The sequence below is a fragment of the Papaver somniferum genome, chromosome 2 (assembly GCF_003573695.1).
Source record: "Papaver somniferum cultivar HN1 chromosome 2, ASM357369v1, whole genome shotgun sequence".
In the NCBI taxonomy this organism is placed as follows: Eukaryota; Viridiplantae; Streptophyta; class Magnoliopsida; order Ranunculales; family Papaveraceae; genus Papaver; species Papaver somniferum.
In genome coordinates this window covers 138,806,731-138,833,261 of record NC_039359.1, presented here as the reverse complement: position 1 = coordinate 138,833,261, position 26,531 = coordinate 138,806,731, and the positions used below count along the sequence as shown (strand labels likewise).

Below are 26,531 nucleotides of genomic sequence, written 5' to 3'. Positions count from 1 at the left end.
TTATGATTTGAATAAACTAACTCTTGATATTGTTTATTGATTTAATTGAAATATGAGTTGTTGTTTTACCGGTTTTGAAAACCTGATAGGCATGTAAGTGCTACATTTTATGCCCATATCTATATTAGTTAGGACTCGATATTTTGACTAATGACACTGTTTTAGTGCTTTTGTAGAAAGTACAAACAAACTCAATCACCGATGAATAAACGACTTAATCAGAAACGTTTGTGACGAAAATGACAAAATATGGCTGGCCTGGTATTTCTATATATATCAGCAGCACACAAGACAGACCCAGAGATGGTGAGACAAGTGGTGGAGTTTATGTCCTCCAACTCAGATTCAAAGTACCAATCTTTTATTGGCTGAAATTAGCGCATGCAGTGGACTTACAAGATTTGCAGAGAGGCATTGAGAATGAAGACGTGATGGCTGGAATGTTTATATCCAGTCACCTGAGTTCGACTAACTTGGGCAGTGATGATTTTTATGAGGTTGTTAATTAAACTGGTGCTGCAGCTAGGAGTTCGAAAGATAGAGGAGTTGGTTGAACTGTGGTTCAGTCAAACAGACAGAATAGATGGGTCCAAGCTACAGATTCATCAATCTAGCCATTCTTCCATCTGCAGCAGCAACAGTGGCGGTCGTTTGAAAAGTAGAGGGAGATGCAGATTGGTTAGTTAGTATGGGTTTGCTGTTCGATTGAAGTGAGAGTTTCTGCTGCCATGGCCGGGAACGAGAAGCTGATACACAAGACCGAAGAGCTGCTGGCAAAGATGGGTTCTTACCCTATTTTGGTCTCGATTGAGAAGATGGAAGTAAAGCGACATTTGGGGGTATCTTGGTGACGAGAACATATAGAGAGACGAATTCTTGAACTGAAATTATCCCGGAGTGATGAATGACAGGAGTCAGTGGAGTTTTTTTGATAGTTGTTCTTCAGAATATCTCGGCTGCATATGAACTGAAGTCGTGAAGAAAAGTGGTGGCTGGAGATGGAATGGAGTTTCGGTTTAGCTCAGTAATGATGGGTTTGGCTGGCGGTGGTATTATATGATGTCCCGATGGCAGTTTGCTGTGGCCTGAATTTGGCAAGGAGCTGAAGTTGAACGGTGCGAAGATGGATCTGTGCTTGGTGATGGTTCGACAACAACTATTGTAGTCAGTGCCGACAACTCATGGCTGTCAATAATGGATCGTCGACGGGAATGAAGTGATTGTTTGGTTGCGATGGAAAATTGGTGTTGGTTGTGATGGCCGTGTATACGAGATGGAGATGTCGAGGACTGATTAAAGCAATAGTGTTATCATGAATGGGTGATATGGCTGGATTCAGAAAGGAGTGGCCGAGATTGAGATGGTTGCATCCGAAGTTAGCCAGACGAAATGGAGTCTGGGGTCATACTTGGCTTGCTAAAGATGTTAGCTGAATTGGGTTGATTTGAGTGGAGCTATCTCTGCCGGTGGAGGGTGATGATGTTGATGCAGTTAGAAAGGAAAGTAACGTGTAACGTTGAGGAATAATTCGAAATTATGAAGAGATGTAATTGCATGCAGATATAAGGAAACTCAAAGATTTGGTCTTCCCTATGACAGAGAGATATAATTGCATGTACAAATGCACGTGAAAGAGAAGTGAAGGTGTCGACATCCAAAAGCCAGACTCGAATTTGGATAAGCAAGACTCTAGTTTCACCCCTGGAAACAGTACCGAGAGAAAGAGTTATCTGAGAGTAAAATGTTTATCTTCTTAGAACAAAAAATTTAATGATATATTATTTTATGATGTATGATAAATTTTGGTGATTGTGCTTTATTTAGAAATACACTCTAACTTGTGGTTGTTTTATTCTAATTAATGCAGTGTGATGTGAGATGGGAGAATGTTACGAGTCTTATGACAACTAAATGGGTGACGTGATTCTCAGGAATAAACCTACAACAATGATGTTTTTTCTTTAAGCCCAGTATTTTATTTTGTTTGTACTAAATTAATAACCCGACTAAATTTTAAATTTATCCAACTAATATATAAATTAATAATTAGTATAATAACACAAAATTATTTGCGTTATTAAAATAGGAACAAAACTAGTGACAAAACCCCTAGGTGAACAAACTAGTGATAAGAAAAAACCGGTCATATTAGTTCTACCAAATAAAAACCGTTTCAAATAAAATTGGGACAAAAACCCCAAGCCAAATAATAATGTGTAAATTTAGTTTTTGTTACTTTTAAAAAAGCCAAACATACCCTTCGACCTTTTCTTCTTCTTCTCTGATTTCTTCTTTCTTCCGTCTCCTTCTCCCACCACCAGCAACAACAATGGAACTGCACGAGAAGAACAGCGCTGATTCAAGAGGTGAAGAATTCGAGATTCTTATCCCCAACTCCTCTTCACGTCACATCAACCATAATCAAAACCCTAACCATAGTTTCATTTTAAAAATCAGAAGGAAACACAGGTGGATCTGGTGATGTTTTGATGATTCTGTAAGATCGGATGAAGAAATTGGTGAAATTAGGGTTGCAACTGTAATTACAATTGAAGAACAAGAAGAACATATATGGGTTGGTGACGAATTTCCTCACAGCCGACTCCTCTCTGAAGAAAAATACTCCATTCAACAGATTCATTTCAAGCCATTAACCAGGAAGAAAATTTCCACAATGAAAACTCTTTTGTATTTGAAGTGATGCTAAATTCTTCTGCTATTTCTCTCAATTTATTTCACCATCTCCCAACTAATTTCAAATCTGAGCAGTTTTTCGGGTTTTTATTACAGGGGTTGCCGCTGCTGCTTGAAGAAATTCATGATACAACAAACCCTAGTTCTCGATTCTTAATTTTGTGACTAACCTTATTGGGTAATCATCTGACTCATTCTTATTCATCATATTCACGTTTAGAAATGTAATTTTTAATATTAGGGTTAGGGTAAATTTTAAGCTCTTGATTTTGTAGGTAATAGTTTCGATTGAAGTGTTTTTATTCTTGATTAGGGCTGTGGTTTACTTATACTAGTTCCTATTGTGATGATAAAAAATACATGATTGAGAAGATGGTTTGCATCTGCAACTCAGTTTTGGAGACAACCAGTGATGAATAATGGGTATTGTGTTGTGCTGTATCTGGTGGATTCTGCAGTGAATGGAGCGATGGATTATGGAGCTTCTGAAATACAGTGGCTAGGGTTGCAGTTGAGAATTGAGATTGTGCTATGTGCAGTATGGAAAGAAGCAATTGCAGGTGAAATTCTTGAATGGGAAATTGAGTTATGGAAGAGTGAATGGAACTGAATTATTGTGTGGGTTGAGCTGAGCTGAACTGAAGTTGATGGTTGAACTGAGTGCAGTCACGCCATGGCATTTCAGGTGGTCTGGAATTGAGATTGGTAAGGGTTCAGCTGGTGCTAGTTGTGCTGTTGAGAAGTTGATGTTGCAGAGCTGAAGTGAGTGCTGGGAAGGCTGAACTGAGAATGGGTTGAGCAGTAGCTGGAGATTGAAGCAACTACTTTATTTTTTGCTGATTTGGGGTTTAGATCTGTGGATATATGTACTTACTGATCTGTTTTTTATTTTTGGTTTTCTATGCTTTTGTGTTGCTGGTGGTGGTGTTGGCATCTAAGGTTTGGTATTCTATGGTGGAGTTGGGTTTGCAGGAGGTTGTTGGTCTTTCTAAAGCTCTGGTGGTGGTGAATTTTTCAGCTGGTGGAGGTTCTGTAGTAACAACAGTTGCATCATGAGCTTCAACAGCTTCTGAGGGAGGTGGTTCTGTAGGGGGTTGAGTAGAATCTGAAGCATAGGCTGAGGATATATGAAGATTGTGAGGAACGCAATCATCCGCATTTGAAGTATGCTAATTGTGCCTGTTGTAGGATTTAATCGTTGTCGACTAGATTAGTAATACTCCAGTCTGAAGTATCTTTCTTTTTTCTGTTGTCAGTCATGCTACTTTTATGGTTCTTTTTTGTTAGTAAGTTAGAATTATATCTTTTAGGTACATGATCTTTTTGAATTATGTTTTTCTGAAGGAAGAATGAGTACTCTTTGCTAACTTTGGTGCTGAGTAAAATGAATGGGTGAATGCATATATGTAAGGCAATTCGCCAGCGTTCTATCCCTATCGAGCCTTCCAAATGTGGAACAGTTGAGATTGGAGATCTTGTCGTTTGCTTCCAGGTAATGTCATGTTATATTTTGATCAATTCTGCTCTTTAGTACTTTTTAAAGTTTATTTTATCATGTCTAATTAAGCTTCTTGGGTTTGTATTCAGGAGAGTGAAGCTCAGGCAATCTTTGACGCCCATGTTCTGGAAATCCGCAGGACATTACTGGAACAAATACTGCATATGTAGGGCGTCCACACGCCATTCCTAAGTGGAATGGTCTCCTACCTAAATCAGGAGAAATGGTATGTTTCCTTCTCCGGTCATCACTCTTTAGAATTTTTATCCTAATTTGCATATGCTACTTCTGCTGTAGAACCATCTAGTTGTTTTCTGAGTTGTTTCAGTACTTCTATTTTCACCCAGTGTTTTCTTTTGTTGATATTTAATATATGTATTGAGTATAAGTGACAATATCTAAGGATGATATTGTAGTTCTTGCGGGGCTGTTGACAAGAAAATCCATCGAGGAACGATGTGAACAGCTAAGAGATGGAGTTGAAATGGGCAGTCCTGATTATATGATAAAGATACGGTGCAGGAGAGGCTATCGTATTAGCATTCCATTCTAAATTAATTAACTAGTTAATTTGATCCGTGGTTATGGAGTAGCAAAACTATGTTATGGCCACTCAGAACCGTACAACCATAGTGTGGTTATGGTGTTGGTCGCGGTGGTTATTGGTGAAATGACAATGTGGAAAAATGATGAAACCAATTTCGGTTTCATCTAGTTTTGGTGAAACCAACTTTGGTTTCATCATTTTTGCCTAGTTTATTTTGGTTTGGTTTCATCATTGAAATTGTGTTGGCGAAATGACAATATGTGGAAAAATGATGAAACCTAATTAGGTTTTATCTAGTTTTGGTCATTTTTGCCTAGTTTATTTTGGTTTGGTTTCATCATTGAAGCTGTGTTGGCGAAATGACAATATGTGGAAAAATGATGAAACCTAATTAGGTTTCATCTAGTTTTGGTGAAACCAATTTTGGTTTCATCATTTTTTCTGTTTGGTTTCATCATTTTTTTCTTATTTTGTTGAATATTGATCAATGAAATTCATTTTTTGTGGCGGTGGCGGTCGGCGATAATGGTGGTGTTGCTGGTGGTGGTGGTTGGCGATAATGGTGGTGTTGCTGGTGGTGGTGGTTGGCGATAATGGTGGTGTTGCTGGTGGTGGTCGGCGGTAATGGTGGTGTTGCTGGTGGTGGTGGTTGGCGGTAATGGTGGTGTTGCTGGTGGTGGTGGTTGGCGATAATGGTGGTGTTGCTGGTGGTGGTGGTTGGCGATAATGGTGGTGTTGCTGGTGGTGGTGGTTGGCGGTAATGGTGGTGTTGCTGGTGGTGGTGGTTGGCGGTAATGGTGGTGTTGCTGGTGGTGGTCGGCGGTAATGGTGGTGTTGCTGGTGGTGGTGGTTGGCGGTAATGGTGGTGTTGCTGGTGGTGGTGGTTGGCGATAATGGTGGTGTTGCTGGTGGTGGTGGTTGGCGATAATGGTGGTGTTGCTGGTGGTGGTGGTTGACGACAGTGGTGGTGTTGCTGGTGGTGGTGGTGGTCGGCGATAATGGTGGTGTTGCTGGTGGTGGTCGGCGGTAATGGTGGTGTTGCTGGTGGTGGTGGTTGGCGGTAATGGTGGTGTTGCTGGTGGTGGTGGTTGGCGATAATGGTGGTGTTGCTGGTGGTGGTGGTTGGCGACAGTGGTGGTGTTGCTGGTGGTGGTGGTGGTGGCGATAATGGTGGTGTTGCTGGTGGTGGTGGTTGGCGACAGTGGTGGTCTGTGGTGGTGGTCGGCGGTGGCGCGGTGGTGGTTTTGGGGATGGAGGTGGTGGCGTTGTGTTGGGTGGCGGTGGTGGCGGTGGAGGCGGTGGGCGGTGGTGGTTGGCGGCGGCGGTGGTGGGAGGCGGTGGTTGGCGGTGGTGGAGGTGGTGGCGCGGTGGTGGTTGGCGGCGGTGGAGGAGGTGGCGCGGTGGTGGTTGGCGGTGGAGGTGGTGATGGTGGTGGTCGGTAACGGTGGTGGCGGCGGTTGACAGTGGTTGTTTTTGGCGACGACGGTGATCAGTGGTGGCGGCACAGTGGTGGTTCTGCTGGTGGTGTTATTTTGTGGTGGTGATAATATAATAGAAATTAATGGTGGGGTTGATTTTTATTTTTGTTGGGGTGATTTAAAATTAAAGGTGGGGTTGTTTTTTATTTTTGTTGGGGTGATTTAAACTAGAAGGCTAGTATAGACAATTTATGTTAAATGGGGTTTTTTTAAACAATTTGTTTTGTTGGAGTTTTTGTATATGGATAGTGACACCTTTGGGGTTATAACTCGCGGCCCGAAATAGGAATTCAAGTTGTTTGTTTTTTGTTCACATTTGTAATAGCATTATGCTTTATTTCTAATTTTTTGTAGTCTCTTGAAAAGTTTAGAGTGATTTTGTTGTGTTGTTCTTCTGGTTGTTTGAATTTCAACATGAAAGAATATACGTAATTACGAAATAAAATCTCTAGATATTTTTTATTATAGGAAAATGATATACACAATGAAATTCAAAGTTAAAATTCACAGGTATTGGTACATTAGTAACCTATTAATTTATCGTTAAATTAATATACTTCACTAAATTAATTGATAGAACTTAGTAGTCCCAAAACTACTAATTTATTGAAATTTTACTTACTAAAGAGGTTAATTCATTTTCTTATTCTAATTCATGAATGACTACAAGGAAGAACCTGGGTTACAGATTCGTGAGTTGTTTAGTAAATTTTTTAGCACCAAATTCTACAATTTTCATATTATTACAGTCCTGATAAAAAAATTATTCTACATTTTTATACCAATTGTGGTGATTTTTTTTTTTTTGAAATAACTTGTTTCAGTTAAGTTGTACCTTTCTCTCATTTTTCACCTCAATGGATAAATTAGGTGTACACAAATATTAGGTTCCCAGGCGGATACCGGACAAGCAACAAATTGACAGCAAATGCCCAGCCCGTCTAGTAAATTGTTCACATAACATGTCGGGCCTGAGATTTGCCAGCAATTTTTACACGCCTAGTTTACACGCCTAGACTCCACATCCCCACATGTAGACAAAACAGCAAGGCGCTTTTTTGCCATTTTTTCAGTTATTTTGAGTAAAAATTGCGCTTAATAAATTTCCTATTTGATCAATTTTTTCTTCTAAAAACCCTATACGCAGAGAAACACATTTTTAGACCTTCTCTTCGCCCATGGCAAATCCTTTCCGGTGAAGAAGACGAAGTTAAAACTCCAATAAAAAACTTGCTTTACACTAAGAAAGGTGTTTCTCTTTTACTTTCGCTATTTACTGCTTTCATTAGTACTGATTCTCTTTACTTTTAAGGTTATTGTTAGGGGTTTTGTAGCAGAAACTCAGCTTAATGGTGTTTATCATCTATTATCTCATCTGGTTTTCACTTACATTTGGATTTTGGATGTCGATTTTGCTCTGATTTTTGATATTTTGTTTAAAGTATATGAGTTGGGGAGATGATTAATAATCACAAATGCTACTTCAATTGAGTATTTAATCGTAATCTGTGTAGTTTGTCATGATTTTGCTTGTAATTGTTTTTCTACAGTGGGGAAACTTATTTTGATTTGTGAATGTGTTACAGGATTTTCATATTTCATCATGTCAAGTTTTGATGGAGGGGATGTTAATAATCTAAGAGGAACAGGGATTTCGAGTAATATGATTCTAATTAAGAGAAGCAACTTGGGTAATCAAACTGCTATTAAACCGAGATGATTACGGTATAAAAAATGATCAATTAATTTTGAGTTCAGAAGCTGGCATTCTATATTTAGAATTATGTAGTGGGACAAGGGTTGTAAAAGATGATAGAGTAATTTTGAGCCTTGAAGCGGGGGTGATATTTTTGCATATGCATAGTACTTGCCTTATACTGAATTAATTAGTGGAACAACTGTGTTTGGAATTAAGTTTAAAAATGGTGTCATGTTAGTATCGGATGGTTTTGCGTTTAAAACTTTAGTAAACAAAGAAGCAGCAGTAAAGAAACTTCTTGATACAAGAAGATTGAAGATTGAAGAAATTGGAAAACCTATCTATATGTTAGCGGCACCCAGTGGAGATAATGTGTGGTACCAGCCTCTCCTGGACTCGATGATTGAAGAGGTATGTTTTTACTTACTTTTTGAATAAGGGATTTCATTAAATGAGATGAAATAGAAGGATGTGAAAATGGATGGATTCCGAAAAACAGAGAAAATAAACTAAAAGATAAACAAAGCAAAATAAAATACTAAAGAGGATCCCTTTTAAATCGAGTCCCAGTTTGAAATCCAATTATAGAATGGGATCAGTTGATCTCTTTATTAAACAGCTTAACCCAGTTGGAAATGGTTGCCTTAATATTGATAACTTTGGAAGCTTGCTTGTCGAAAATACCATATAAGCGTCATGTCATTCTGCACTTCCATTGTCGAAACAGTTGTATAAGTGATTCAGGTCTTAACCACGACCAGTTGGTTTTTGGGAATAGCTTATACCATATTTCATCTGTCACTCTACTGTTCAGAATAATATAAGCAGCATTTTCAGGGAATAGATCATACCATATTTCCTCTCCACATAAACCACACCATGGTGAACAGTTGTTTCCTCTCTTTAAAATATAACTCTGGTTGACAATCGAATATACTAGCAGGTAGCTTTTCAAACGAAAAATCATATTTTTCATACTGCATACCTTGCCAAATGAAAATCATACTTTTCGTACTGCATACCTTGCCAAATGAAAAATCATATTTTTGTTGGAATTCTGTTCCAATCTAATATACTAGCAGGTGGCTTTTCTTTTTCAATAAGGAGTTTTTCTTGCATTAACCACCAGTTACAACTTCTAACTGAAAAGATTGAATCGGAGTTTGATTTTCATAAAACCTTGTCATCTTCACAAGAAAGTGCAGCTGCATCAGGACTAATTTGAAGTTCATATATTAATCCAATGGCTTCAGAATCATTCAAAATTCTTTTGAAAGGGTGTAGACCAATTCCCAGTATTATGTTCGGAGCAATGTTGTCTAAGAGGAACCTTGAATGTTTCCAACAATTTTGATAACTGCTGGGGGATTTATGTTTAAATCACATAGTGCTGGATCAATCATCACCCTAGGAACTTACTTGTAGCCCATTTACAACTCCATTCCAAATTTCTTGACACACATATCATGGTATGCAGACATTTAATAGCAAGGCCTCCTTGATCCAGTGGTTTAATGCGTTGTGCCCAAGAGATCCAATAAAAACCTGCTTATTTTATTTTCTAGATCAATAATACTCTTTAGTGCTGCATGGAAAGAGAAATGGTAGACAGGCTATCCCTAGAGAACAGCCTTGATAAGAACGATTCTTCCTCCTGTAGATAGAAAGTTTGTTTCCAGAATTGTTTACGTTGTTTAGTATAGAAGTACTGTTTGCCACTGTTGGTATCTTCCTTTCTTATAAAGTAACTGATTTTTTTTTCGTTTTGTCTAGATGGACGGGGAACGTTGGACTGCCATGCAATGTGGTGTGTTTGCTACAGAGTTTCTCAATCAAGAGGGCTATAAGCCACCTGGGAATTATAATGTTGAGGGGATGAATCTGAGTCAACATAGTTGCAGACTGGTATTTGTGACTTGGGAGCCCAAAGACAATGAAGATCCCAATGTTCTTCATCCCGTCCTAGTTCGTGCAAGTAAGGAGAAAGCTTACTATACCTCTCAAGTACCATAGTTGAAAGGTTTGTTGTTATCTGTAGTATGAATCCAACTAGTAATTATACCTATTGCATGTGAATTGATATGGTTCATATGAGAAAGATGAGAAAATCATTCTTGCATTAGGACAATTAAAGAATGCATTACTGGAAAGAACACAAGTAGGAGTCACTTGTTTTACATATCCTGCTATATTGCTTCTTTTACATATCTTGCTATATTGCTTCTTACAGCAACCCCATTATGAATCAGTTTCCTTACCAAAAGCTGGATACTTGGAGATTAAAGGTTGTTCTTCAAATTTCTTCCTTGGGAATTCTGTAATTGCAGAAGCAAAAAGCAATGCATCAGCTAGAAGTTTATAGCATGATTTTGCAGGGAAAATACCTAATAAAGGTTTCATCCATGCCAATTTGCTGTGCACATATTCATCTTCAGAGATAAAAAGGCAAATTAACCCATATACTAACTGTGAGTCATTCATGGTCTTATAGTTCGTTCTAAATTGATTTTTTTATAGGATAATAAATTGATTTACTTAACCATAGAGTTTACCGAGTACAAAGGGCTCCAGCTGGTGAAATATGTGAAATTGTGAATACATTTGTCAGATTTCATGGACATAGCAAAGAAATTAGAAATCTTTAGCTATTGTGCTACCGAGTTCACCAATTGGTTGACATCTCTGCTATAGCAGAACAAGATAGTCCGTAGGGACGTGTGCCATAATCTGCAGCAGAGAGCAATGATATCTTGTTCTCTCCATGAAGTTGAAGAGCGGCGCTGTTGACACCATCGACAATGCATTTACATTCACTCTAATTGTTAAGTGATGTATCACCGCGAAGCTGAATCCATCAGAGAGCCACAGAGAGTTGAAGGCTTCAGCAATAGTGTTGACGCTGTCAACCTAAAGTCGGCTAAGATTGTGGTGACTGATGCGGGGCGAGGATTCACTGTCCGTTTATTTATTTATTTTTATTTTTTCTAGAGGTGTATATTGGGGGGCTGGTGCATATATGGGAGGAGCCGATGTGTGTAGTAGGTAAGAAAGATTTATTTGTTTGAACGCGACAAACGATGCTTCCATATTAGCCTAGGAATAATAGAGACTTGTAGGATATAGGCAGGGGAAGACACGAGGTTAACCAAAAATTGGATATCATGTGATAAATTTGGTGTAAGACTTCGATTACTCTTATTGACATCCCCAGCCAGATAACAAAAATTTTAGTGTGATGGTTTCTTCTACTGGTGAAACTAGTCGTCACAATGAGGATTTTATTAGCCAGTGGAACCCATGTATTAGATTTCCAAGATGCCAAAATTAACGACTTCAAATTGGTAAATGGTAGAGATTAAGTCAGTGTCTATCAATCTATCAACGCTTTACTGGTTCTGTTTGTCGAAGTTTACTGAGGTGCTTGTGTCTCCACAAGTTAATCATCCAACTCCAAAGAACGAAAAGATTGGAGTTCGCCGCCGGCCCGGAAGTAGTTGACGGTATGGGAATCAAGAGTGGGCAGTACAAAGGTTGTTTGTGGAATTGGCTAGCAACTCAGGAAGGATAGCTTCTTGAACTCGCTAACTGTTCGCGATTGAACGTTGTTCTAGACAGTTCTCCTAGCCTATATTAAGTTTTTGATGATCGTGACCATCCTGCACAAAGGTTGTTTGTGGAATCGGGTAGCAACCCTGAAAGGAGACCTGTTGTTATCAGAAAGAATAGCTTCTTGAACTCATCAATTGTTCGACTTCGGTAAGTTTTTACATATATGAGCTTCTTTTGTTTTCCTTTTTTTTTTCTGTTTTAACAGTTCGGATTGTACACTTAATTGATTGCTCTGAATCGCATCCTTTGTTTTTCATTGTGTCTATAGCATACCCACAATAACAAATGGGGATATTGCCATTTACGCAACCTAGATGTACCACAAAGAAGCTGCTGGAAACCCTCAGAGAATTGTGTTCCGGCAAATTTGATGCAACAGAGTTGGACTCTTTATTTACTCCACGGACATTTGTTGGTGAATTCTTCTCTTTGGATGTATGTGATTATCAGCAGCCTGCAGTTATTCGTCTAGTGGCGAAACTTTGATCATCCACTCTAATAATTTGTTGTTAATAAAAGAAAAGCTTAACTGAAAAAGACAGCTCAGCTTGTTAATTGGAAATCGATTTCTCTATTGTGTTTCTGCATCTTTTGTTTACCATTTTCATTTCTATCTATTGACTTTGGTCAATTCGTTATTTTGTTCTGAATGATTTTTTTTTATGGTTTGTATCCCGTTGCGTTTAGCTCCTCCAGGACCTAACCACATAGGAGGCCGTCGACGACGAGCCACTGTGTTTACTTGTGAATGGTCCGGGCGCACATATGGTCCCGCTTCCGCATATGGTGCCTTAAATCCAAGTTGGGCCTCTTTTACCAACTAGACCAGATTTGGCCGCTTAGGCGCCTTAGGCTTTGAGACTTCAATTTGTAAGCCCGTTAGGAATTGGAAATCTATATTATTATTGAACGATTTTTTGGGAACATGGTTTTATTTTGGGTAAAGACATTAGAAGTAAATATGGATCACCCCTTATCTAGATATTTATATTAATACCTAAATTACCCTCCTAATTAATTTTGGGTGATGATTAGTTAGTGTTAATAATAGTTAGTGTAATGATTAGTGAGATGATTAAGTTAAAGATAATTAGTGAGATTAAAAATTCAGATGTTTTTTTTAAGGAAGTAGAATTATTGAGAGAGTAAAGTTAGAGAAGATGAAGAAGAAAAACATGAAAAACGATGGATTTTACCAACCACAACCGGAGAAAGTGTATTTGGGTACCCAGGTATGCTTCAAACTTAGATAATGTTGGTTGAATTGCTCCAAACTTTCAAAAAATATGAAATTTTTTATGTAGATTTGGGCCAGTTCGGTTACCATATGTCAAGAACATGTAACCGAACACACCTGAAAGTGTAGTTCGGTTGCGTTTTCCAAACACGCAGGTTACCGAACTCGCTCGTTAATGGAGGATTTGGTCGTACAGTGTAATGATCGGTTACCTAGGATAAAATGGTAGGTAACCGAACTTTGAACTTAACAATTTATTTGGGTACATCTTGTGTGTTCGGTTAGTTCGCAAACTTCAACGCAACCAAGTTTCCAACCGAACTGCAGGTTAAAAGTAACCTAGTGTTAGAAGTTCGGTTGGTTCGCAAACTTCAACATATTTTGCGAATCAACCGAACTGGTCTTATATATGCATATATGAAATTAGGCAAACGTTCGGTTACTACGAAATTTATTTTTTGGCGAATTAGGCAGAGTTCGGTTACAAAGAAAACTTAATATTTTTGCTAACGAACCGAACTCGTGGACTTCTCATTATTTTCGTAAACTAAAGTTCGGTGATATCCTTATTTTGCGAAGGAACCGAACTTATGGACTTGTGTTGTTCTAATACAAGGAGTTCGGTTAAACGTATTTTTTTGCGAATCAACCGAACTCTAAGTTCGGTTAAGAAAACATTAATGCGAACTTTTCTCTGGAAAAAAAACCCTCCATTAAACCTCTCTGCAACTTCCATTTTCAACTCGTAATGGGTTTGTGAGAATATCTTTGTTAATGTTTTAAATTAAGCTATATATATAGTGGTGTTGGTGGTTGGTGGTGGTGGTAATCGGAGGTGGTGGTGGTAATCGGTGGTTGGTGGTGGTGATAATCGGAGGTGGTGGTGGTGGTAATCGGCAATGGTGGGAGGTGGTGGTGGGAGGAGGTGGTGGTTATATATATATAGGTGGTTATTGGGTTGGTTTTAAATTAAATTAGGTTAAGGGTAGGTTAGTCATTTCAATGCTTTAGGACATCCCTTATAACTATAGGGAAGGTGGCCTAATAAAACAATGGTCCCCTCAAAAAAACCATGGTCCATAAAAATCAATCTTATTATTAGGGAAAATTAGGCGCAAGCCCAAAAAAAATAATATTCTCATTGTCAGGCCCACAATTAATTTTAGGTATTGTGACAACCATAATTATTTCCGTGACACCCATAATTATATGAAATTATTAAAAATGTATGCATGACGGTTATGCATCCGCATGACAGGTTATGCATCAGGGGTATAATTGGCAACGCAACTTGGATATAACATATCTAAAAATCCGCGCCTTGGAATTTTACAAAGTTTATATCGTTGGAAATATTTTTAAGAGAGCTACGCAACGAGTACAAACAAGAATATCAATTTTTTTTTTTTCACGAAAAAATCGGAGGTGATCATCATTTTAGGAAAATTTTTCGAAAACTTGATACATAACCATTATGCAGCCACCAAAAAAGATGCATAACACATTCTGCAGACGCATAACGAATTATGCAACCATTTTCTCCGCTATATAACAAATTATGCATTTGGATAACAAAGTTATGCATCTATAACAAGTTATGTAACCATTGTTTTGGTTGATTTTAGTGCGTACATAGAAAAATTGATGCATAATGCAGTATGCATCCATATTTACTGATGTAAATCAGGTTATGCATCTATTTTCTCGATGCATAATGATAGGCACATTTTTGTGTTTAATTTGATCTCAATACTATATATTGTTGGCACTCGAGTTTGTACTAATTTTGGTGTTTTATGTGTTTGTAGGCACCTTTGGAAAATAAACATTTTTTGGAAATTCGGCTCGAAAAGTTGGTAAAAGCCCCGGAGGACACGTGTTATTCGGACTCTCACCGTTGGATAAGGGGCACCTCAATTACTAAGGGGCACCCCAGGTCACCCCAAAAGGCATCTTCTATTCGCACCCCAGTACAGGATTAGGGGGAGGTCATCTTCTCCATTTGAATTTTGTTTTTGGCGGGAAAATGGAGAACACTTCTGCAGATTTTTGATCGAATTGTTTAACGTGTTCTAGGGAGATTCAATGGCTGATTTTTGGTAGATAGTTGTGATATGGCCTATTAAACACACTGTGGGCGTTTGGTTCGACCAGAATTGGCTAGAATCAGCTAAACAATTGACGGGTTGAAAACAGGGCAGTTCGTGTATATCACGGGTTTCACGTGATTTGGAGAAGATTCAACGTGTTTTGTGCGTGCATGGAAGACCCTCACAGCCTGTTGGAGCGTGAAGGAGTTAAATATGGTAATTTGGAGGCTTGAAAACGCGTGAGAAGATGAAACATGAAAGAAAATATTCCGAGAAATATTTTCTTTGCTGCCGAGTTAAAGAGAATTATATGGAGTGAATGAGCGAGATTCGATGGGTCTGTTGGCTATAAATAGGTTGTTGGGGTTGAGTAGAAAGGGTGTCGAGAGTTTGGGGTCGAGAGAAGGTCCAGAGAAGCAGAAATCAAGAGTTGATGAAACTCTGTTTCTGCTGCTGCTGATGATGAAGAACACCAAGAACACGAAGAACAAACTCGCAAGGACAGTGGTTTATCAACAGTGTCTAAGGCGCACAGCCGTGGGTCGCAGTGCAGTCTAAACATCAGCAGCACTTGTGTTTTATCGTTCATACTGTGACGCTTTTTGTGCGTCGCAGATTACAGTTTTACACCATTTTCTCCTTTTCTCTCCATTGTAAACACCATTTGAGCTATAAAAATATATTTTGAGAGTGTTTTCATCATGAGGAGCTAAAACCCAACACTGGGACGGCGGAGGAGGCTGAATTTCATCCTTGGGGTAATTTATTTTATTCTTTTTTATGACTTTTGCATTAATCTAAAATTGAAATATGATTTGAATTAATTGGTTGTTATTTAATTTGATGATGTATGCTTAGCTTAGTTGTTTTGATACATCATGCTTAGGACTTACAATCAATGTTTTAAGAATCTATCTTGGCAAAATCAGAGTCTATGCTAATTTTATTGAGTTTTATTTGTCAAAGAATATATGAATGAACCTTGTGTAGTGAATTCAGCCAAATCCTTAGTCACAGTACCTCTCACCCATTGTTAATATTTTTGTATATATATTTTTATTAAATCTAAAAATTTCATTTCCTTCACAAGTCTGAAACGAATCCTATTTACTACAACCTCAAAAAAAAAAAAAAATCATTTTGGCGCCGCCGACGCGGATTTGTGCTTAGGTAGAATTTTTAGGTTTTTATTATTCCATTTGTTCTTTTTACGTCTCTTTGGTTGTGTCTTTGTATTACAGGTTTGAAGTTGGATACTAAAGACCTTGGAATCAAAGCTTAAAGCTTGAAGAGAAGGAAAAAAGACAAAGCAAAAAAAAAAGAAAAAAATAAAGAGAGAGATTTTTATTTTATTTTATTTTTCTTAAGAGACTTTCCTTTTTTTTTTGTAATTATTATTATTATTTTTGTATTTCTTTTCATTGGACTGGACTTTGGACAATTTATTTTAATTTTAAACCCTACGGAAGGGTTATATAAAAGAAAAAAAATTAAATATAAACTGTTTGCAGGGAAGGACGACGATTAAAATATCGTCTCAGCCCCTCGGGTTCGCACACTGACACCGGAGTCAGTGGCCCGAGTCGACTATAGCGGTTCTTCGCCCGTCTGGTACGGGAGGTAAACTTCTAAATACCCGCGAATCTCCTGTCAGCGGGTTTACTGTCTGCCTTAAGGTGATTATATGTTGAGGACTGAACCGGCTGCTTTAATTTCTTAGTAAAGGGCAAGAACTGGCCATATAAGATAAGGGTTCGGATTTCATCACCGTTCCCTTCTTGCCCGCCTTAGGTAAACGAAACCTAACGCGAACCCAAGCTTAAAATTTGATTAGAACGAGACCGATAGGGTAACGAGCTTGGTAGAAAAATCTTTCGAAAAATATTGATTACTTTTTTAAGCATACTTCAAAGTTCTTGATGGTTTCTGTAAGTTGAATGCTTGACTGCGCCGCCTTGTACCGGTGAGGCTTTGGGTATCAAAGCTCAACTGAGCTTCCCTCGCCTCGATTCAACTTACTTTAACTCGGATTGATTCCAGATGGATTTGCTTAAATTGTAACGAATTCCCTTTAGAAGGATTAGAAGCTGGTCTAGAAACAATCTAAGTGGAGCCATCATGCTTTTTGTTTGCTAGAAATCAGTAGGTTTGATTTGGTCGAGTCAGCCTTGTTTGTGATTGTGTAGAATTCCCTTGCAATTAAGAATGTCGAACTGGTATGACAGAAGCCAATACAATGAGTATTGATCTGAATTTGAATATGGACATCATCATTTTTATGACCATGGTGGGAATAGTAGTTGGGAACGCCAACCTTTTCAAGGTTATGGTTCATACCATGGTGAGCCCAATTACTATCCACACGCGAATTGGTCTTACGAGCAAGAAAATCACGAACACTGTAGTACTGGTTATTCGTTTTTGGAAACTAGTCCTGATTATGATATTTCTGAACCTGTTCCATCTCTAGAAGAGACCCAACAACGGATTGAAAGGACGTATAAACGTTTAGTTGCAATGAATAGTTCAAAATAAGAGTGTACACGATATTCTGAGATGATAAACGAGAGTGGTAAACGTATAAGTGTTATGCTCAGTGAAATTCAGGCACGTCTAGAGGCATAAAATGAACAGTTGGCTAATGCTGCTCGAAATAATCTAAATTTCCAAAATAGGGTTTCTAATTCTACCCTTGATATCAATAGTGAATATTTGCCTAATTTAGAGGACTAGGCTAGAATAAAAGACACTACTTATTTAGATAAGGTTCAATCATCTTTGTACTATTATGATGATGAGGATAGTAGTAATGAAGAATCTGAAATATGTAGGCATATTGATCAGGAATCTATTAATCCAATTGAGCTTTATAATGATTATATTATTTCTAGTTCAAATCCAAATAATTTTTATGATTATTCACCTATTCAAAAGGACGAGGATTTGATTAGGGATACCACCGTTTTAGACGATGTAGTTTTTTCTTTTGATTACGAAGCCGATAATGGTTTAGAGGAACGGGTTTATTCCGAAAATGCTGTTTTAGAGTCTAGCGACTTAGAAACAATAGTATTAGATGAAGAAGATATACCCGTAGAGATGAGTAAAGATGCACTACCTGATAATAAATTAGAAGAATCAATTGACCATTTTCAAGAATCTAATGATCCAGAAATTAGGGAGATTGTAACTAGTCTATCTAGAGACACTGAAAACTCTAAGTTTGGGGGTGATTATCACTTTCCTAGTGCCTTACCTTTAACTCTCAGAAAGTCCCTTCACTTAGGACTTGATATCTCTGCCTCGAAAATTTTACAAGATTACCTTCATACTCGTTTTCCCGAACCTAATGCTGTCCAGGAAGAAGTTCAGTCGTTAGAAACCCATCCTCTGGTTGATGTGGTTTTCCCAGGCTATGATCCCCAGATTGATTTTTTTTTCCCACCAAATAGTTTTCTTCCAACTGTGGGAATGTTTATATTCCAAATGTGTCGAATATTAAGTTGTGAGACTAAAACTAAATGCTTTAGGAAATTAGAATCGACACATTTGCTTAAGAATGACCACTACTCTCATTGTGGTCAATTATGTAAGTCAAATCTTATTGACTTAGAGGATCCTCAGTTATTTAGGTTATTATTGTGCGCTTCTAAGATCATATTTGAGTTTTTCCAGACTCTAGGACCTAATGATTCGGATCCCACATATGAAGAAACGCAGCCAATGAAAATTTTCTATTTAGACCCTTTCATAGAACCTGAACCTGAACCACAATTAGATATAAATTTCTTAATCAGGAAACTAAGTAAGGGCATGCTAGTCTTGTTCAATTTCTTGGTTCATTGCAGTTTCCTTTGGTCATCTCTATTTAGTTTTGAAGACCCACAGTTATTTCGGCTGTTACTTTTTGATTCTATGAGGTGACTAATTCCTTCCGATGTCTGGCTGAAGACTTTAAACTTAGCACTTCTTGGGAGGTAACCCAATCTCATGCGACACGGTAGTATCTTTCCTTAACTCTTTTGCTTCAAATGGTAACAGTTTCTCCTTGTTCATATGCTTTTAATTTTATCTTTAGAACATTGAGGACAATGTTATATTTAAGTTTGGGGGTATGGGAGAAACTTTTTAGTTGCACTTTTGAAACTTCTAGCGTCACATGGTATCCGGTTAGCTAAGTTTACATACTATTTCTCACCGAAAAGATAGAAATTGGAATCCTAGAGATAACAACTTATTGAGACATTAGAGAAAAAGACATTGAGATCCTTGAAATTCAGGAGAGAACTTGTTCCTTTTAGAGGGTAACCGTGATGGACCTAACCATACATGATGGAAAGGCAAGTAGGTCAGGGAAATGCCAGAAAGACAAAGCAACCTCACAATGTAGTCTTAGTTACTGGATTGCGACTCTCTCTCTCAGTAGAAACTTATCATCATCAACAAGCGGAGCGACATCAAAATCTATGAAGAAAGTGAAGACGTTTTAGGTTTAGAAGCAACAATAGAAGAGAATAATTCAAAAATCAAAGTTGAAGTTATAAGAGCAAATGATCTAAGTTGTTGGAATCCATGATACCAAGACATCACAAGTTGCGAAGATCCAAGTTTTGAAAGTCCTTCTCTCATGGCCATGTAAATTTTTGTCTTGTAATTTTTTGTTTTCAAAAAAAAAAAAAAAAAAAAAAAAAATGAAAAATGAAAATGAAAAATAAAAAATGAAACATCATTACGTTCTTTTTGTTCAATAAGGCCATAGGGAAGAAGAAATTTATAAGTCAAGCAAGAAATCGAAGAGAAGAGTTAATTGTCAAGGTTCTATGAGGTTCGAGAGTTTATCATCAACAGTTGAAGACCGAAGAAGGCGTTGTTTCTACTGAGCACTGTGAGAGAGTCGAAGAAAGATGCATTTTGGTTGCTTTGTTAGTCTGCTTTCAATCTGGCACAAAATCTTTCTAGCACTGGTTTAACTCATCACACGTAATTAGTCCAGCTGTGTAGCAGATGTCCCTCTCATTTTTATCTCTCTCCTAATCTTATCCAGCTGTAAAGCAGCGGACGCATCTTACAATGTTTATCTAGCTGTGTAGCGGATATCTCTTTATCTAGCAGTGGTGTGGATGTGTCTCCCCTTTTCTTCAGTCAGCTTTAGAGCTGACACCTTTAATTTCTCTGGCATTCTACTTACTTGGAGATAGGTTGAGAATATGTATGTCCTCATAGCTCTTTGGATACTTGTGACCAATTAGGAGTAAAGGTTTTGTGGGTACACCTCTGGTAAACCCTCCGGAGACAACACTCCGCCGCTAGGGCCACCTAGCGGTTTAACGGCCTGCTGCACGTGCTAAGTGTAGTCTTTTTATCTTTTCAAAAATAAATTTTGCTCGAGGACTAGCAAATAATAAGTTTTGGGGTAGTTGGGGTGGGGGTATTTGATAGACACATTTTTGTGTTTAATTTGATCTCAATATTATATATTGTTGGCACTCGAGTTTGAACTAATTTGGTTTGGTGTTTAAGTGTTTGTAGGCACCTTTGGAAAATAAACATTTTTTGGAAAATTCGGCTCGAAAAGTTGGTAAAAGCCCCGGAGGACACGTGTTATTCGGACTCTCACCATTGGATAAGGGGCACCTCAATTACTAAGGGGCACCCCAGGTCACCCCAAAGGCATTGCTATTCACACCCAGTACAGGAATAGGGGGAGGTCATCTTCTCCATTTGAATTTTTTTTGGCGGGAAAAGGAGAACACTTCTGCAGATTTTGATCGAACTGTTGAACGTGTTCTAGGGAGATTCAATGGCTGATTTTTGGTAGATAGTTGTGATATGGCCTATTAAACACACTCTGGGCGTTTGGTTCGACCAGAATTGGATAGAATCAGCTAAACAATTGACGGGTGAAAACAGGGCAGTTCGTTATATCACGGGTTTCACGTGATTTGGGAGATTCAATGGCTCAAAAAAAAAAACTCAAAATGATATGTTTTTTTTTTTTTTTTTTGAGGTGAGGTTGTAGTAAATAGGATTCGTTTCAGACTTGTGAAGGAAATGGAATTTTTAGATTTAATAAAAATATATATACAAAAATATTAACAATGGGTGAGAGGTACTGGGACTAAGGATTTGGCTGAATTTACTACACAAGGTTCATTCATATATTCTTTGACAAATATAACTCAATAAAATTAACATAGACTCTGATTTTGCCAAGATAGATTCTTAAAACATTGATTGTAAGTCCTAAGCATGATGTATCAAAACAACTAAGCTAAGCATACATCATCAAATTAAATAACAACCAATTAATTCAAATCATATTTCAATTTTAGATTAATGCAAAAGTCATAAAAAAGAATAAAATAAATTACCCCAAGGATGAAATTCAGCCTCCTCCGTCGTCCCAGTGTTGGGTTTTAGCTCCTCATGATGAAAACACGCTCAAAATATATTTTTATAGCTCAAATGGTGTTTACAATGGAGAGAAAGGGAGAAAATGGTGTAAAACTGTAATCTGCGACGCACAAAAGGCGTCACAGTATGAACGATAAAACACAAGTGTTGCTGATGTTTAGACTGCACTGCGACTCACGGCTGTGCGTCTTAGACACTGTTGATAAACCACTGTCCTTGCGAGTCTGTTCTTCGTGTTCTTGGTGTTCTTCATCAACACATAATGCATTATGCAGCCATATTTTCGGACGCATAACAGGTTATGCATCCATTTTCACGACTACATAACATGTTATGCAGATATTATTGTAGGTGCATGACAAGTTATGCAGTCTTTGTTTTTGTTGGTTTCAATAGTAACAAAAAAGTTACTGCATAACGTGTTATGCAACCGTTTTCGGGACTGCATAACAAGTTATGCAACAAATTTTGTAGATGCATAATAGGTTATGCAACCGTTTTAATAGCTACATAACAGATTATGCAACCATTATGACCAAACACCAATACCCATATGGCCAATAAATTTATAGCTTCCCAACCAACAACACCAATTCCTCAAACTCAGCTTATCCGACCATTATCCTCAAATATCAGAAATGATGACATTTTAATAACAACAATAAAAACCATAGCTAAAAAATATGTGTTGTTTTACTTTCTTTAAGTAACTAAAAGTTTTGTTTATGACAATGCATAGCAAATGAATTTTAATTAACTTTACTAATAGAATAATCAGCATGAACAAGGTACAAATTAGGAGTTGTACTCGAGCTTTATTTATTAAAAAGAACATTAATAGTAATCAAGTACGTGGAAGAATAGCAGTAAGGCCAACAACGATTCGGAAGAGAAGGATGAATAGTCCGGTGAAGTTTACAACAAGGGCTTCTGGACCACTGACTAGATCTAGCTCTAAAAATGTCTGTAACAAACCCGTATCGGCAGTGCAAATTGTAAGGAGGAAGATAACCATACCAACAAAAGCATGCCATGGTACTAGTCTTTCCCTTGTTGGCATTCCAGCCCCAGGGTACCACCAGAAGGAGAAACAGGAAAACAACCACTATGTACAAACAATTCCTAAGTATAAGCAACGAAAGTTTATATATAAATAAGGAAAAAACGGGTGGTTGATCAAACATTAGTGTAATATGTTCTCAGTAAATGGCGTCAGGGACAATCTGAAAACAAAGTAAATGCTTCTAAAAAATAAATTCATAAGAAAATGGTGATCATGCTAAGCCATGAATGCATTGTGAAGCCAACAAGAATCAAACTCTAAAAGAAATGCGAACTTATTGAGCTCGAGCCTCTTCTTTACCGCAGCAATAATCAATCACCAGAGCACACATAATCTCTCCCCACTTCAAACACAACCACAAATTCATGGTAGCAATTCAATTCCTTCCCCCATTTTTTCTTATTCGAAGACTTCCCCAAAACTCTATCGAATCAAATAAAATCAAAAACTCTATCAAATTCAATTCCTTCCCCTCACTTTCCCTGGTTCCTTCACTTTCCAAAAATCAAAATTCATTTAATCTTAGCCTTCACCAACGCTTAAAATCATCGTTCCGGCTGAGATTTCAAACTCAAAACAAAACCCCCGTAATTAAAGAAACAAATCTAATCAAAACTCTTCTTTTTATACACCAAAAATCAATACCCATTTATTATACATCATCAACGACATCAAATTAAATCTGTATAATAAGATCAGTTACTTCATGGCTACCGTTGGTTGCAATCTCGAACAATTTTCAGACCCAATTTTGCAGCCAAGAAAAAATCCCCTAGAAACATCACCCTTCAATTCCATCTCGTCGATTATCTTCTCTGCAAACTCTAATTTTCGATCTTCAAATCGAGCTCAGCTTCACGATTTCTGTCTAACCCATCGGAAAAAAACACCATTATACATAGCATGTTTCCTTCTTCTTATCAAAATTCATCTTCATCCATTCACCACCGTCTTCACAATCCCAGCAGCAGTCACAGATAAATTGGGGATAATACTGAGAGTAAAGAGAGATGAATTAATAATGGGTGGAGTTAGCAGAGTTGGAAATGGGAGCTGCACAATTTCAGAAAATATGGGTTTGGGACAAATTTTTCTCCTAAAAATGTGTGCGCGCCTGTACTATTGTGACGGTGGGTTTCACAGTGAAAAAAATTGAAAAATGGGTCTGGTAGTAGTTTTCACTTATTTATTAACTTATTAAGGAAATTTCCCATTTTCTTCTTATTTCTAGTTCCGTCTATGGGGGTTTCCTGACTCGGTTTCCAAGTTTTACACGACCATCGACTACAATCATCTATAAATGCATATGATATCTAGAGGTTCGATAAAAAAACAGCTTCTTATTTTCTCAGTTTCTTTCGTTTAGAAATTGATCATGGCATTAGTTCACCGGCCAGCCTTTAGTAGTAGTAACAAGAGCAATACTAGAAGTATTGCAAGTAACTGTAGCGGTAATAGTGTGGGCATAAGTATTGAGGAGCTTGATGTTTCTCAATCCACACATCACACCTACATGGTCCGTTTTTATAACGAACGAATCCATACAGTCGTAACCCATAATGCTTCAGTGGTTGATGCATGGATATCAGAAATTTACAATGACTTTCACAATAAACTAAACAATTTGGTTGTGGGTCTGGATTGCGAGAGGAAGGCGAACTTTGAGAAAGGCAATAATATTCGGAACATGGTAGCTGTGTTACAACTTTGTGTTGCTCATCGATGCCTTATATTCCAGTTCAGGTGGAGAGATTACATTCCTCCGTCACTTTAGAAGTTTCTAAATAATGAGAAATTCATAGTCGTTGGAGTTGGAGTTGATGAGGATTGTGATAAACTTTTCGACGATTATAGACTCAGTATTGCAAAAATAATTGATCTTCGGCCATTGGCGGTAGAAAAACTGAAGCGTAAATAACTTAAGAGAGCTGGTTTGAAGAGTTTGGTAGATACTGTTCTAGCACGAGATCTACCAAAGCCTAAGAAAGTTACACTGGGGCTGTTTGGTAACCATTATTTTAATGGATTATCATCCCATAATCCATTATGAAGATTATAATGGATTCTATATGCGTTTGGTAACCATTATAATAATTGCTTATTTTAATCATAATTGAAAAAATCCATTATTTCCATAAACAGAAAAAAGTTGTTTAAAAATTATTATAATCAATTATTTTTTCTTAATAAAATTGAGTTGTGTTTATTCCTTTTATTTTCTATAAACTATCAAGAGAGGGTTAAAAAAACACTAGGGAACTTAGAAAAAAGTTTTAGATCATTATTTTTTCCACTACTTTTAGGGAGCATTTTTTAAAGATAATCAATTATTTGATAAAGGTGTTTGTGAAAATTTATTATAAAAATGATTATACTAAAATCATTTATCTATTTTTGATTATCTATAATCATAAATAGATAATCATAAATTTTGCCAAACAAGGCCATTGAGTAAATGGGATGCGCCTTTCTTAATATATCGACAAATCCAATATGCATGTTTAGATGCTTTTGTGTCATTCAAGTTGGGTATTGTTTTAATGCAGGGGTTCAAGGGAGATCTTGAACGCTTATTTGCGTATCATAGGGATTACCCGAGAGAATTTGCGATCTCTTGGAGTTAAACAAAGAAATTTATAGTCGCCAGATTTTCGACGATTATGTGAAGTCTTTTGTTTTTGTTTTTGTTTTTTATTTTCTTTTTGAGTGCATGAACTATGTAAGTGGGGAGAAACGATTGCTGATGAAATATTTTGTTTCAAGTTTTTATTGACGTGTGATAAATTGAGACCGTCTTTTAACATTACTAGTTACAAGCTGCTTGGATGTCACATGGTCCCTAAAATTAAGCCAGTAAAAGAAAAAACAACCTCAGAATGAGCCTGAAGCCTGATTCCACATGCCCCTAAGAATGGTTCCTACCGAGTCCACCCAATGAAGAGCTTCATCTACAAACGCACCAGTATATTTATGATACTCCTTGTCGATGTCCATTGTTCCCACATTTCTCCATCCACTCCCACTGCCAAGAGTATGTACCTGAATCTTCCCAACTTTTGAATCTCTTCTGGAGTCACAGATCCTAACGACCTTATACTCATTAGTTGAAGGACTATAACCAAATCCAGCTGACACGCAGTTTCCTTAGGAATTTGGAAGGATAATATATTCTCTAGTAACTGGATTACATATATAAAAAGATGTAATATAATCTTGAAGGAATTCATTCAAGCAAATTATACCATTACATGAAGTAGCAGGAACATAATCCTTACTTGGAAGGTTCAAATTCATCCTTGTTTCTCTACTTAAAGGTTCCTTAAGACAATTCTCATCATACTCGGCATAAGAAAATTCTTTCATGTCATAATCAAAGCAAATGAAACTTGACTTACCAAAATCAAGATTATTGAAGTGCAATTGAGAAAAAGATGGATGACGAACAAGATCTCTCCAACGTTTGCATACCGATTTGCAGTTTATAACATATTCAGCTGGTACACGACTCAAAATTTCAAACATTATCTCTTCTGGAAAAATGTTAAACCTACACACAATGATTCTTTTCTGGAAAAACCTACTCATACTGATACCCATTGTTCAGAGAGGAGTAATAATAACAGATGATAGAGTATAAACTGGATCACAATTTTTTCTTCTTCTAGGGTTTTAAGGAGTAATGGGGTTTGATCTTGGAGACCACAGAAAGAGAGTATAATTGATGATTAACAATGAACTGGTTAGGACTAGAGTAATTGATAGCAGATGTAGATGCAGATGATAGAGAGTAAATTGGGTCACAGTATGTTTTAATATCTAGGGTTTTATCATTTTTATGGAGAAATGGGGTTTGATGTTGGAGACGAGCAGAGAGAGTGATTGATGATGATGAGTGAACAAATGAACTGGTTTTAGGGGTAAAAATAGTGATAATTCATTGTAAACAAATCTACCAAGGTTAATATGTACCACCACTCCAAATCTCCTCAGATGCAATCTTACGGTTTTTAACGCGTCAATACAGTGATTAAGAATTTATACCTCAACTGCACATCCCTCGGATTTTTTTATTTTTTTTTTCCAAAGGAGGTAAGCTTTAACTTTTCTTTAGTGGGGTTACCTTCTTGGGAAAAAAAAAAGTTAAAGCTTATCGTTTTTGGGAAAAAAAAATAACCATGTCAAAGGATCCTACTCCTTCTTTA

General features: G+C 37.3%; 2 protein-coding genes across 2 annotated transcripts; one reads left to right on the top strand and one right to left on the bottom strand.

The window, feature by feature from the left end:
- Positions 1-7,362: 7,362 nt before the first annotated feature.
- Positions 7,363-9,930, top strand: LOC113354009. The gene is made up of 3 exons (XM_026597465.1): positions 7,363-7,466; positions 7,804-8,327; positions 9,690-9,930. The coding sequence occupies exons 2-3, from the start codon at positions 8,148-8,150 to the stop codon at positions 9,927-9,929; spliced, it is 420 nt and encodes a 139-aa protein (XP_026453250.1). The 5' UTR covers positions 7,363-7,466; positions 7,804-8,147; the 3' UTR covers position 9,930.
- Positions 9,931-25,200: 15,270 nt separating this feature from the next.
- LOC113352062 (putative F-box protein At3g16210) lies at positions 25,201-25,926 on the bottom strand. Its single transcript, XM_026595938.1, has 2 exons — positions 25,572-25,926; positions 25,201-25,457 (listed from the first exon to the last, which is right to left on the bottom strand). The coding sequence occupies exons 1-2, from the start codon at positions 25,924-25,926 to the stop codon at positions 25,201-25,203; spliced, it is 612 nt and encodes a 203-aa protein (XP_026451723.1).
- Positions 25,927-26,531: the final 605 nt, after the last annotated feature.

What these genes read in the sequence shown, in the direction of transcription:
- LOC113354009 (XM_026597465.1), top strand. Translation starts at nt 8,148, where the DNA reads ATGTTAGTATCGGATGGTTTTGCGTTTAAAACTTTAGTAAACAAAGAA. An exon ending in TGGACTCGATGATTGAAGAG is followed by an intron (nt 8,328 to 9,689) that starts GTATGTTTTTAC and finishes CGTTTTGTCTAG; the next exon opens with ATGGACGGGGAACGTTGGAC.
- LOC113352062 (XM_026595938.1), bottom strand. Translation starts at nt 25,926, where the DNA reads ATGGGTATCAGTATGAGTAGGTTTTTCCAGAAAAGAATCATTGTGTGT. An exon ending in TCCTGCTACTTCATGTAATG is followed by an intron (nt 25,458 to 25,571) that starts GTATAATTTGCT and finishes ACTGCGTGTCAG; the next exon opens with CTGGATTTGGTTATAGTCCT.